This window comes from Hemicordylus capensis, chromosome 4 (genome assembly GCF_027244095.1).
Source record: "Hemicordylus capensis ecotype Gifberg chromosome 4, rHemCap1.1.pri, whole genome shotgun sequence".
NCBI classification, from domain to species: domain Eukaryota; kingdom Metazoa; phylum Chordata; class Lepidosauria; order Squamata; family Cordylidae; genus Hemicordylus; species Hemicordylus capensis.
In genome coordinates, this window is record NC_069660.1 from 221,142,376 (window position 1) to 221,157,104 (window position 14,729).

Sequence of the window (14,729 nt, forward strand, 5' to 3'; positions counted from 1 at the left end):
CCTCCAAGTAAATGTGGGCTCGGTTTCAGCCTCAAACAACATCTTCCTTTAGGATTCACGGGAATGGGGCGGACGGGGGGTGGGTGGGTGGAAGGATCTTTTTGCCCAGGCTTAGACCACCTTACACCAGCAGATGGCCCCCTGATCTTTCTCAACCGCTCTCTTTGCTGCTATATTCTGTGAGGGGAGGAAGGAGGGACTGAGGGGGATTGCTACAAATGTCCTTAATTTTTCTCCCCCCCAACCCCGCCCGGCCTGGCTACGCGCATGGAATTTGTGCGCCAATGTAGGGCTGGCAGGAAACGCGGCTGTGTGAAAGAAACCCTTTTGGCTGCCCGGACGACCGCTTCGCGGCAGCCAGTCCTTTCCGCCCGAATCAATCCACAGTGTTCCCCCCCGTGTGTGCGTACGAGAGAGCGCTTTTCGGCGGTGGCAGCGGCTCGCTCTCGCGAGGTGAAGAGGCCGCCCCTTCGCTGGAGCCGAGCGTGGATGAACTGCGGAGCGCTTCGCGGGGCCGGGCTCAGAGGGAGCAAGGAATGCCGCCGCCTCCCCCCACGCCTTCCGCTTGCACCTCAGGCCCGGAGGTGGCTGCGTGAGGCAGGAGAAGGGGAAAGCGGGAAGAAGGAAGCACGGCCAGCCCAGCCCGAGTCAGCCCAGGGGCAGGAAGAAGGGAAGAGGAAGGCAACGCTGAGGAGCGCAGACGCCGCCGCGGGGAAGGGGATTAGTGCCGCGGGAAGGCAGCTTGTGTTGAGGTCGCCTCTTGGGGCGACTGTTCTGCCAGCCTGTGGGTACAAGCCCCCCGCCCCGCCCCGCTTCTCTCTGCCCCCGAAATGAAGAGGCGCGTCATGTAGCAATAATCTGGTAGCTGACCTCCCTGTTCCTTCCTTCTCTCATCTTTTCTGCCCGGGAGAGGGACACCAGCAGCAGGGGTCTTATCTTCCCCGCCACCCCCATTTTTTGTGTGAAATTATTTTTATATACGCGTGTAGTTGTCACCAGCAACCATCACACACACACACCTCTCACGGCCGAAAAAGAAAAAAGCAAGGGCGACGATGACTGAAGAAAGCTCAGACGTTCCCAAAGAGTTGCTAGGTAAGCGTGTACGTTCCTTCTCCCTCCGCCGCCCCCGCCTTCTCCTGGGTTATTAATGAACACTTACGTGGTAGAAAGGGAGGCGGCCACGGTGGCCAAGGGGTAGTTTCCTGTTTGGCAGGAACGTAAAGACTGAAGTCTGTGCCCCCCCGTCTCCCCCCAGTAGCCCCCTCATTCTGTTGCCCTTTCCATTAATTGCTCCACGGGGGGAAGGCGTGGCGGGAAGGTGCAGTTACTTGTTTTCTCAGGGAGGGGGGTACTGGAAGAGAAGAGGGAGGGAGATGGATTTCTGCAAGCTAAAGCCCGGCTGCTCCTGCTCTTGGGGGCCACTGCTACTGCCAGAAGAGATTTGCGGGGGGTGGGAGTGGATGGAGTACACCGCCTTGGGAAAGAGCAAGCGAAGTGAGGCTTGGGCATCATGTGTTTGCCAACTCGGTAAAGGCGGTGTTAACGTCCTTGAGGCACTCAGAGGTTGGCTGTTCTTTAACGCGACCACTTCCTCTTTTCCATTGCTCTAGTGGCGCTCATATAGGGGCAGAAGGCTGGCGACTCACTGCGCCCCCCCAAGGCCTTCTCATTTGGCCTCAGCAGAACCTCCAATCCCAAGGCGTTTTCTCTCTCCCTCCTCTTATATACATGCATGACCCGCTTCCTAACACAAAACTAAGACATGGGCGACCTTCTCTTTTCCACCCTCACCCCTGGCATAGGCAGTTCGCAAGCATCTGTTGCTGTTCACAATATGCTTTCACAGCATGAATAGGTTTCATGTGTTTTGCTTTGTAGGGGAGTAGGTTGGTGAGCAGAGCCAATGCTGTTGCCCCCCACCCCCTCCTTGTTCAATTAAAAATATGTCCCTATTGGAAACTATTTGCCTACCAGGATAATAGCCTCTGTGGGGTAATTATTTGTTCAGATATAAAACATATTATGTATCAGATATATAAGGCTCATGGTGTTGATCTATTACCTTACCCAGTTCGCCATAGATACACACTGCATACATACTACTTTGATTATATATCCCTTTTCAATAAAAGTTTCTAAAGTGGTTTACATAGACTGATAAATAATCCAGATGGATCAATGTCCCCAAAGGGCTCACAGTCTAAAATAATAATAATAAAAAATATAATGATAATAATAAATATAATTAAAAAATAATAAATAAGGTAGACACCAACAGCAGCCACAGGAGGGATGTTGTGCTGGGGTTGGATATGGCCAGTTGCTCCCCCCTGCTAAATATAATAGAATTGCCTCTTTGAGCAAGAATTGCCTCTATTAGGGATATGCACGGAACTGGTTCGGAGGCCCTTTATGGGCCTCTGAACTGGTTTGATGGTGGGTGGGTGTGCCCCAACTTTAAGAGTGGAGGAGGGTGCACTTATCCCTCCCACCGTTTCCCCCCCCGACCGGTGTCTGTTTTAGTAAAATCCCATTTGAGTGGCAGCGTATCTCCCTGTCGCCCCGTTGCCTCCATTGTCTGGATATGACTGGAAGTATCCGACACACCTGTGCCCACTGGTGCAGGGGCCCACATGTCGGGTCTGGCCCATGTCTGATGTGTGGTGTGTGTGGGCAGGCGCGTCGAATACTTCCGGTCATAACTGGGCAACAGGGCGGCAGGGAGGTACACTGCTGCCCCAGTGGGATTTGACTAAAACAGATGGTGGGGGGAAAGTGACAGGAGGGGTAAATGCACCCTCCTGTGCTCTTAAATCAGCGCCCCCACCGCCTTTGAGCCTCCCCTGTGCAGTTCCGTTCACATCCCTAGTCTCTATAGAGCAAGACTTACCATTTTACAGAGGGAATTTGAAGCTGATAGCCTGATTCTTTTGCATGTTTACTTGCAAGTAACTCCCACTGAATTGAATGGAGCTTACTCCCAAATAAGTTTATAGGACTGTAGCCTTAGGCATGGTGATTTACCCAGCAGAGAAGCAAACTTCTCTTTTCAAATACAAAACTTTATTTTTATCTTAACGATTCACCATTCACCGTTCACCACTCCCCTTCCTCCCAACTGTCTTTATTTATTATTATTTATTTGATTTCTATACCGCCCTTCCAAAAATGGCTCAGGGTGGTTTACACAGAGAAATAACAAATAAATAAAATGGATCCCTGTCCCCAAAGGGCTCACAATCTAAAAAGAAACAATAGATAAGACACCAGCAACAGTCACTGGAAGTACTGTGCTGGGGGTGAATAGGGCCAGTTATTCTCCCCCTGCTAAATAAAGAGCACCTATCTTACTTCTAATGCAAATTCATATATGATAGTTCATCCTTAAGCAAGCCGGGTGGAAGTTGAGGACAGTCTGGTAAGGGTTTTCTGCTGCTAGCAGATGGTCAGACTTGGAGGTGCACCTAGGTAATTTTTGAGCCTGGAGCCTTTGGAGCCCCCCCCCATTAAGCGTCATCATGTTCTGCCAGGCGACCACACCACCTGGGATGGACTAAAGAAGATTTGGGGTCCTCCCAGGGATTTGGGGTTCTTACCTTGGAAGTCCAGGGGTAAGAGCGCCTCTGGTCAGACTATGTTCCACTGCTTAAAAACAATAAAGTACTTTGAAAAAATATATGGTGTAAAGTAGGAAAGGAAATGTATATACTGTTCCACATATTTTGATTGACAATATTAGACATAGTTCACCAGCTTAAAGCTTTGTGCCAAGCCCACTGAAGTCCATGGATAACAGTACAGGGAATGGATGGAAAACCTATATATTGTAAGGGTTACAATCTTCTATCGTCTCTCTATATAATTCATTAAGACATGCCCGTGGCTAATCCCATGCGTGGCAGCTCTTGTGAGATTTTGTGTGGGAGGGGAGGGGGAGCAAAAGGTGAGCGGCCAGTGAAAGGAAGCGGTGGCACTGGCTGCGATGGCCAGGTCGGCCGCCAGGTGGCGAGAGGAAGTGTCTCGCCGCAAGAGGAAGCAGCAGCCAGGCTGGTGGCCGGCTGCCAAGAGGAAGTGGTGGCCTGGGCTGAAGGGGGTGGGGTGGGGTGGGGTGGGGGGAATGAACTGGGGCTGACGGGAGGGGGGAGAATGGCTGAAGGTATGGAGAGGAGAGACAGGGAAAACTAGGGGTGCAGATGCTCTGTGCCAGGACAGTGAGTATATTGTAATATTGTAATTATATATTGTAAGGCTACAATGTTGGGGCAGATTGCCCCCCTCTCCAACTGAATATCAAATTGTAACCCATATATTTTGTCCTACAGAAATTAGAGGGATTTACTAAGAATCTGTGCATCTCTGCATTGTATTTTGTGTGTTATCATAGTAAAAAGTGGCAAAGAAATGGAATCTAGGGACTGGTTTATATATTGTGTATGTGCCCCTGGTGGCACAGTGGTATGTGCCCCTGGTGGCACAGCCCCTGGTGGCACAGTGGTAAAACTGCCGCCCTGTAACCAGAAGGTTGCAAGTTCAATCCTGACCAGGGGCTCAAGGTTGACTCAGCCTTCCATCCTTCCGAGGTCGGTAAAATGAGTACCCAGAATGTTGGGGGCAATATTCTAAATCATTGTAAACTAAATGTTGGGGGCATTATGCTAAATCATTGAAATCAAGGAGGGGTCTGCAGCTCTGTGGTAGAGCACATGCTTTGCATGCAGAAATCCCAGGTTCACTCCCTGGCACCTTCAAGTAAACTAGAAAGAGACCCCTATCTGAAACCCTGGAGAGCCATTGGCAGCCTATGTAAACAATACTGAGCTAAAATGGCCCATTGGTCTGTCTGACTTGGTATAAGGCAACTTCATATGTTCAACTCTGTTCTTTCCCCCTCCCGCCACTTGTTATTCCTTGGATTTGAGCCAGTTGTGGAGAGAGAGAAATTTCCAAGAGCTTTATTGCAATGACCAGAATAATGGATAGATGATAGTGTGAACACTGCAAACTGCAACAATGCCATGACAGTCTATTGGTAGTCAAAGTTGCTGTGTACAACTATGAATGGCAAAAGCATTTCTTCTCCATACAATCTTTTCTAAGTGAGTGCAGGAATTTATTTTATTGCAGGGTTCCAGAAGAGAAGGCTGCTTGGGTTATCAGGGGAAAAATCAATTTAAAATATTAATCAGTTGTTGCCTGGGCTAAGAAAAGTGTGGGTATAGAAATAATATATTTTGGACCATTTGACACTTGCTATTTTGAACTAAACTCTTCTTGACAATATACAGATGTGTAATTCTAAAGGAGTAGTATCTCAAGGATAGACAAATTTTAAATTAAGAAGCAATGATTAATATGTATTCTTCCAAAACAAAGATGTACTGTTTTCCACTGCTAACAAACTAGATGATGTATAATATAACACCACTTACTGTAACATCAGGCTTGATCTTAAAGGTTTCTGTGCTCCAAGAGTCTTCCTGTGCTGTCGGGATGGAGCAGAATTTCCTGTACTTTCACATTGTGCAGGCACCTAGGTCCTTTGGGTGGATCAGCTTGCAGCAGTGATACCTTGCTGTTCAGCACTATAGGCTGTCGTGTTATAAGATACATGCTGTCATGATGTTGCTGTAAGAGATGTTGCTTAAGATGGCCATGAAACTACAGTACTGCATACTTAATGCCAAAATGCATTAAGTTTAAATGCATACTTAATGCCAAAAAACTTTAGCATTATCTAAGCTAGCTGATGTTTACCTGAGGTGGTTATATGTGAACTCAAACAAATAAGTAGAATGTTTTCATATGCAATATCCACTCTTGTGGACGGAAGAATGTATCATATTACTGTACTAGTAGATGAGGTCTGTTGTTGACCAGGCAATGTCATTTTGTGTAAATTACACATATGAAAGTTCAATGAATTAAATATATGTAATATAACTTTTTATTAATGTTTGCAAAAGGGACTAAAACAGACTGAGATGTGTAGGGTTTCAACTTCAAAAAGTATTCATTTTATTGAATAATTACCATATGTGGTAAATTTGAATCATAGTAAACTTGAATCTGAGAAGCAACTTCTTCTTTTGGGCATAATGTCACTTTTTGATTATTGATCTAATTATTGAATGTTAAAAATCTGTTCAGAACAATAACCATTAAAAACTAGTAATTATATTTTTAGATGGAATTCTTAATAATAAAAAAAAACCCCAAACACACCATACCTTTCCCCTAGCATATTCCAGTGTAAAAAGTAGTTCATTCAGCTAATTTCTGTGTCAGGATTGTGTATGCAAAATTTGGTATCTGTAGGTAATCAGGAAATATGACTTTCTTTTGCACAAATACACCCACAAACTCTTCAAAATATGTTTTGTTGATATAGAAGCAGACCTCTTCTGAGATCGTGGCTCAATGTGATTATCTTGTTTATTGGCTTGCATGCAAGTTGTCAGCATCCTTGTAGCCCAAGTGTGCCTCCATCCTGGATTGTACATTGAGCATGTGCAGCTCCACCTAAGTGCCATCCATGTAGTCTATTTCTGGACTATTTAATGAAGAGAAAGATACAAATGTCTGAAAGCTCCCACTTGTGACAAATTTTACTGGGGTGATCGAAGACTGGGCATCAAAATGTGGCAGCGGTTACTTTAGTAATAATGCTGTGAAGGGTACATCAGCATGGCAGATTCCGTGTTCTCAGATGGACACATTAGTGCTAAACTGGGAATGTTTCTCAAACTGCCATAGTTATTTTGTCAGGGAGAATTCCCATATCGTGCCTTGAATCCAGCAGTGTAGTCTGCCTTCAATCTGCACATGGTTTCAAGTGTACTTCAACGGCTGAAGAAGCATGCTGTTCATGTGTGACTCCTTTTCTGGCTACTGTGTGGACAGTCTCTAAGTCAGACACTTGATTTCTGGATTGATAACAATTCTGTGTTCTGGTGAGACTATTTTACATCTGTCAGAGAACATGTGGAACAGTTCTGATTTTATAATTTAAGGAGTTGCACAGTTTATGTTTAGAAAGACACTGTTCTAGTTAAGCTATTTGACTTCCAGAATGTGAGAAAGCTTGCTGTGTAATAACATGTAAGTAAGAGTTTCTTGAGTGTTTCAATAGTATTTGGGCTATTTAAGTTCAGTAGATGTTGATGTTTTATATGAGACTAGGAATTAAACCTGTGATTTTTCTCTATACCCTCTACATTATTAAACTTTGCTGTTCATAAAAATTAAGGGACTTGGTTTCATTTTGTATAGTGGTCATATTGTTGTGTATAACTTTTTGCTGTTTAATGAGACCAGGAGAAAGTCTCCATTTAGGGAAAAGTCAGTTAAAATGTGGTTGCAAGAGCTCTTTCTTGGCAGTATATTTTTATTAATGAATTCATATCCTCTTCATTAAAACATAGAGGCCTACAGATAAAATATAAAAACAGTTCACAATAACATATAACAAAAACAGATAACAGAAAATCAACAGCTAAAAATATTGATAACAAGTAATTTTGAGAAGGCTCTGCAAAGTTTTTTTTAAAAAAAAATCTTTTTAAAAATAGCAAGTGGGGGAGCCATTTGATCTCTCTGGGAAGGAAGTTTTACATAAGAACATAACATAAGAACAGCCCTGCTGGATCAGACCCAAGGCCCATCTAGTCCAGCATCCTGTTTCTCACAGTGGCCAACCAGATGCTGCTGGAAGCCACAGGCAGGAGTTGAGAGCATGTCCTCTCTCCTGCTGTTACTCCCCCGCAACTGGTACTCAGTGGCATCCTCCCTTTGAGGCTGGAGGTGGCCTGTAGCCCTCCGGCTAGTAGCCGTTGATAGACCTCTCTTCCATGAAGTTACCCAAACCCTTCTTAAAGCCATCCAGGTTGTTGGCTGTCACCACATCTTGTGGCAGAGAATTCCACAAGTGGATTATGCGTTGTGTGAAAAAGTACTTCCATTTGTTGGCCCTAGATTTCCTAGTGATAGATAAACATGAACCGTTCAGTAGTGACTGGTAGAATAGATAACACCTCTCAAGCAGGCACAGTTTTGAAAATTACAAATTTCTTCTCTGTGGGGGAAACCCACCTTATACTTTTATATAACAAAACTGAAAAGACTGCAAAATTGAATAAATATCCATAATTATTTGAATATATACAATCACATGACCTCATATAATTTTCATGTGTTAGTCACATAGATCTACTTGTGTAAATCACAAGAGTCACAAATCACCTGAATTCTGACATAACTAAAATAACAATTGCAAACATTGCATTGAGATAACAAGTCCTTGAGCTCCAGGTGATAAATAGATGTAAGAGGAGCTTGTTGTTTTAAGAAAAAATGCAGGAATGTTGAGAACGGAGGTGTAATATAATTGCTAGTGAGCAGATCTGTGCAGAGTATCTATATACGACAGAGCTGATGGGCTGGCCCGGGAAATTTTCAAACCCATTTCGATCATTCTTCCTCAGAGCTCCAAAGTTTCTAAACATACAAGATAAATACAAAACAATTCCAAAACTAGTTGCATTACCAGGCTAACATCTTAATGCCATCCACAGCCTCCCCTTTATGTATCCATTATTACCTACCAATTCCTTCCAAAAATATTTTTGGAGTCAACTTTATCCTCCTACATCTCACCGGAAGGACAAAACATTCAATGATTGATCGGCTCCTAGAGCTCAACAATATAAAGCCCCCTAATTAAGGGCGTGATGACTAGGTAGGAGTTTCACACTTAGTCTCATAAACTGGTAACTGCATAAACAAAACAGCTGTAGCCTGTGCAATGGTCAGCAAGATGCATTGTTATGCTAGTAACTCTTGCCCAAGGGACCAAGTGCAATAAATCTTTCACATTTTCGGCACACTTAAATTCATGCATTTGTTGACACAATGCTAGTAGCTTTTACTTAAAGGGCCGGGTGCAGTAAATCTTTCACATTTTCAACGCACTTAAATTCATGCGTTTGTTGACATGTTGCCTTAATGTGCTAGTATCTCTGCTTTAAAGACCAAATATATATAATATTTAACATCTACATTCCCAACAGGGCGTGATAGTCAGCAATACTGCTCCCAGTTTTTACTCAAAAAACAGTTATAATAACAATTATGAACATTTATTAACATTCCCAGCCACAATGATGTGCTGTGATTCCCACTTTAAAGGGACAAGCACTTGTAAAGACATTTATTAACATTCTCAAAAATTGGCCAACCATGGAAGCCATCATCCAAATTCATGAATCAACGAAAAGTGTGCCCATTTTTATGGAAAAAACCGCACCCTATATGATGCTTACATGTTACAGATAATATTGGTCATGACCCGTCATCAACAATAATTATCACTGTAATTGCTTAGCTTGCAAAACCTATGAAAATTACCAAGTCATGACATGATTCTGGATTATTACGGGTTGTATTCATCAGTTAGATGTATATCACTAAAAACACTATTACAAAGCCCTTAAGAAATATTGGTTAATAGCAATTCTGCTCACAATGCCAATTACAGGGAAGTATTGTCATTTACCTTTTTAAAAAAATGTTTCTAAACATGAATTGAATGTCAACAGCCAGGAGATTGTCTCAATCTGTCCTAAATGGGGAACTTGTGAATATCTCTTATCATAGCATACATGAGTCGATCCAATGTGCCTTAAAGAAACACTGCCATGTCGCATGATGAGTTCAAGCCATGGGGAAAAACTGTATTAAGTTTGAATATAAAAAAAGCTTCCATTTTTAAAAGGAAAGAATCAGTATCCTCATGCTGGAATCTACGAGGCTGATATCTGAAAATGACACTAAACCTGATGTCTTCAGGAGAATGTAGAGAAGATCGAAAATGTTCCATTAAGGGAGCCTCCAAAACATTATGTTTGATTCTAGAACGATGTTCCAGAATCCTGGTTCTAATAGCCCTGGTACTTTTCCCTATATACTTGAGACCACAGGGGCACGAAATCATATAGATACAATCATATAGAACATGAATACTTTTTGAAGTTGAAATCCTACACATCTCAGTCTGTTTTAGTCCCTTTTGCAAACATTAATAAAAAGTTATATTACATATATTTAATTCATTGAACTTTCATATGTGTAATTTACACAAAATGACATTGCCTGGTCAACAACAGACCTCATCTACTAGTACAGTAATATGATACATTCTTCCGTCCACAAGAGTGGATATTGCATATGAAAACATTCTACTTATTTGTTTGAGTTCACATATAACCACCTCAGGTAAACATCAGCTAGCTTAGATAATGCTAAAGTTTTTTGGCATTAAGTATGCATTTAAACTTAATGCATTTTGGCATTAAGTATGCAGTACTGTAGTTTCATGGCCATCTTAAGCAACATCTCTTACAGCAACATCATGACAGCATGTATCTTATAACACGACAGCCTATAGTGCTGAACAGCAAGGTATCACTGCTGCAAGCTGATCCACCCAAAGGACCTAGGTGCCTGCACAATGTGAAAGTACAGGAAATTCTGCTCCATCCCGACAGCACAGGAAGACTCTTGGAGCACAGAAACCTTTAAGATCAAGCCTGATGTTACGGTAAGTGGTGTTATATTATACAACATCTAGTTTGTTAGCAGTGGAAAACAGTACATCTTTGTTTTGGAAGAATACATATTAATCATTTCTCTCTATCCACTTTCTCCACACCATGCATGGTCTCCTGGAGAGAAGAGCTGGTCTTGTGGTAGCAAGCATGACTTGTCCCCATAGCTAAGCAGGGTCTGCCCTGGTTGCATATGAATGCGAGACTTGATGTGTGAGCACTGCAAGATATTCCCCTCAGGGGATGAAGCCGCTCCTGGAAGAGCAGAAGGTTTCAAGTTCCCTCCCTGGTAGCATCTCCAAGAGAGGGCTGAGGGAAATTCCTGCCTGCAACCTTGGAGAAGCCGCTGCCAGTCTGTGAAGACAATACTGAGCTAGATAGACCAGTGGTCTGACTCGGTATATGGCAGTTTCCTATGTTCCCTATTTTATAGACCTCTATCATGTCTCCCCACAGTCATCTTTTTTCTAAACTAAAAAGCCCCAGATGTTGTAGTTTTGCATCATAAGAAAGGTGCTCTAGGGCCCTGATCATCTTGGTTGTCCTCTTCTGCACCTTTCCCAGTTCTACAATGTCCTTTTTTAGAGATGTGCTTGAAGCATTTTGGCACCTCTATTTTGAGGTGCTGAAATGCTTTGAGCTGCCCCAGCCGAATTGTTTCGGTGGGGGCAAGCCGGTCACTTTAACTGAAGGAAGACATGTCTTACCTGCCGCTCTGTTGCTTCTCTGCCAGCCCAGCACGGCACTGTTTGTATTAAGCAGTTGGGCTATCTGCCTGAAAAAGCCATGTTATTCCCAGCAACCTTTGGGCAGCATTGGGAAGGAAACGGCACCTGAGCATGTGCAGATTTACCTATTTATTTATTTATTTATTTATCAAATCTGTACACCGCCCCAAACTTTCGTCTCTGGGCAGTTAAAAATAGCATAAAACAAGTTAAAAACATATACAAAAAACGTAAAACAATTTAGCAACTTAAAAATAAAACAAGTGTTTTTTTTTAATTGTCAGAGATGGGGAGGATCTTATCTCAGAGTGCATTCCACAATCTTGGGGCAGTGACCGAGAAGTCCCATCTCTCTGTAGCCACCAAACGAGTTGACGGTAACTGGAGACGGATCTCCTCAGATGACCTCAATGGGCGGTGGGGCTCTTAGTACAGATGCCATCATAAGTGTCCTGCATGGTGTTGCAGAACATGCAAGATGGCGTCTGCACATGCTCAGATGCATGTTGTAATGAACATCTCGCTTAAGGAGTGAGTACTTCCTATCCCCCAGAAGGAGTCAGTGGTTGATCCCATATTAAAAAATCCTCCCTGGTCCAAGAAGAATAGAATGTTGAGGCCTTCCCAAGACCAATAGCCGCCACATCCCCACCATTATCTTTGAGCCCACCTCAGGCAGGAAGATTGCTAGATAGATTCCCAGTCCTGTGTTGAAAACGCAACACCAAATATACACATTTGGTCTGGCAACTTGTGGGCAGGGAAATGGAATTCCAGCAGATTATAGCTACCTTCTTGTCCACTGAACCAGTGTTGGTGTTGTACCTGGATATCTGAAGGACAAAGCTGGGAGAGGTTCGCCCTTCCCTCCTCATCCAGCAAAGTCTCCATTATACATGGCAGGTTGGCATGCTCATCTGTGATTAAATATGGGATGGCTGTTTTCGCAGTCTGGTGATTAGTAGCAGCACTATTAAGTTTAAATCCAGTAGGACCAATGTTACACCAGTTGGGAAAAGAACATTAGCTATTTAAAACTCCTTCTCCTTACTTGGCCAGTTCTATCCCCACTGTTATATCCCTGCTATCCAGCACTACTGGAATAGCAACACGCCCTTCTCTGGAACACCTTTTTTTGATAAATTCTGTCCCCCCCGCCCACACACACTTATTCTGGATGAGCTTTCAGGATCAATGTATCTTTACAGTCTTCACAGCAATAAAACAATAATAAAGAATACAAGCAATAAAATAGACAGCCACTATTGCAGGGCCTTGCCATTTCAAAAAGCACAAGGTTGGCATAAAAACACAATTCCTCCAGCCTTCCTGTCAACTCCTTGTCTGTTATAGCACCATTGACCATATTCCTCCTCTTGCCAAGGAATCTCACACATTCTCTCACAGTTGGAAGAGCCTGCCTGCTCCACTGTTACTGCTCTGCTCTCACCAAGGCAGAGGAGTCCCATGCTCCTGTTTTTCTGGAAGAAAACTTAAGAGAGGTTGCTGTTAGGTTTGGGTGAAGGATGAAAAGTGTATGTGGGGTGGTGGTGGTGGTCCTTGCCCTTGGGTCACTCCCTTTGGTCATCCACATCCGGTCTGGAGGCAATACCTTCCCTACACATAAATGGTCGCTTTTGGAAGGGCAGAGTTCTCCTTACCCAGATATGGAAGGAGTAAACACAGTGTGTTTTTCAGCTCTGGCAATGTTAGGAGAGCTTGGGCAGGTGGTGTTTATCAAGACTCACTCCATTCTCCTAAGGACTGATGATCACACCCTGTTTAGATGCTGCTTTTCTGGGATTTCTATTATCATCACAGATAATAGCTTCCTTGCTACTTGACAACAGAAGTAATTTATATTTTCCATTATTTCAGAAAGTGTCAAGGATGTGATTGGGAGGAAGATAAAAATTTCAGTGAAAAAGAAAGTTAAGCTAGAAGTCAAGAGTGACAAAGTGGATAACAAAATATTGGTAAGTAATCTCCTTTTACTTACAGAGTTGACTTATGCATGTGTTATCTTGAACAAGCTCTCTTCTCCCCCCCCCCCCGCCCCCAGAAGTGATGGTCCCTTATTTTAAAATACTGCAGATGAATTATTGAGGTCTTTTGTTTCTCCTAGTTCCTTATTTGTCTACCGTGGAAACACTTTCATTTTTTTAAAAAAAAAGTCGGGGCAGTCCATGACATTTTGCAGCCTGAGGTGAAGGGCAATGTGATGTTTTCCCAAATCTGCAAATGGGTGCTTGGCATTCTCAGGCCATGCTGCTAAAGCAGCAGTGACACACACACAATCTCAGACTGTCACTAAGCCAGGGACATTCCTAGTACAGGTCAGGGAGGGTGTAGGTGAGGAGGGATAAATGCAGTAGCAGCTGGTGGGCACTGGGGCTCAGGGGATGGGGGAGAGCCCAGTCACCAAGGCAGAAGCTCCCCCCACCCCCGCTTTCATCTGCGCCAGCAAGCTTGGGTATTTAAATACCAAGACAGGGAGCTTCTTTTTCTACATTCCTGTAGCTTCATTTTTTTTTGTTGCTAGCTGGAATAGCTGCTACTCAAGCTTTTCTGGCTTCTGATTTCTTGGGGATGGCTCCTGGCATTGCCAGGAGGAAGAGGAAGAAAACAATTTATAGTAAGAACTAATCAGCCTACTTTCTTTTCATAGTCTCTACATCTGCACTAAATTTGGTGCAAATCGAGGTCTACAAGTTAGGTCGCTTACACCTCAGATGTTCATGTGTCTGCCATCTTGAATCAGGGTGGAATCGTCATTACAAACTGCACCATTGAGGTGTCCCTGTGTGTCATTCACTACAGCTGTTCCAAATTTGGTTCAGCTCGGTTACACAGTCCTCTATTAGTGCACTTGTGCCTCAAAGGTTTATGCATCCACCATCTTGGATCAGGGTGAGTGACATCATCACAAACTACACCATTGGGTCATCCCTATGTGTCCATGCAGCTGTAGCAAATTTGGTTCAAATTGGTTAGACTGTCCACAAGTTAGTGCACGTGCCTCAAAAGCTTACGTGTCCGCCATCTTGAATTGGGCTGGATGACATCACAATACATGCCGTTGAAGTTTCTCTATGTGCCCCTATAGCGGCAACAAATTTGGTTCAAATTGGTTAAGCGGTTCATAAGTTAGTCCACTTGCTCCTCAAAAGTTTACACGTCCGCCATCTTGGATCGGGGTGGATGACATAATCACAAGTGATGTCATTGAGGTGTCCCTGTGTGTCACTCACTGCAGCTGTATCCAGTTTGGTTCAAATGGGTTAGGCAGTCTACAAATTGGCCTGCTTGCGCTGCAGATGTTCATGTGACCACCATTTTGAATTAGAGTGGATTATATCATCACACACCATGCCATTAGGGCATCCCTATCTGTCTC

At 43.6% G+C, this 14,729-nt stretch overlaps 1 protein-coding gene across 4 annotated transcripts in view; it reads left to right on the forward strand.

Moving 5' to 3' along the window:
- Window positions 1–229: 229 nt before the first annotated feature.
- The window catches only part of CARMIL1 (capping protein regulator and myosin 1 linker 1), a 255,934-nt gene continuing 241,434 nt past the window's right edge, over window positions 230–14,729 (forward strand). The window contains exons 1-2 of one of the 4 annotated variants that reach the window (XM_053245618.1): window positions 230–1,095; window positions 13,211–13,308. In XM_053245618.1, the coding sequence (XP_053101593.1) occupies window positions 1,056–1,095; window positions 13,211–13,308 (138 nt within the window). In that variant the 5' untranslated portion in view covers window positions 230–1,055. Of the gene's footprint in view, window positions 1,096–13,210; window positions 13,309–14,729 lie in introns of those variants that run through there. The other 3 variants (XM_053245615.1, XM_053245616.1, XM_053245619.1) reach the window with 3 other exon arrangements.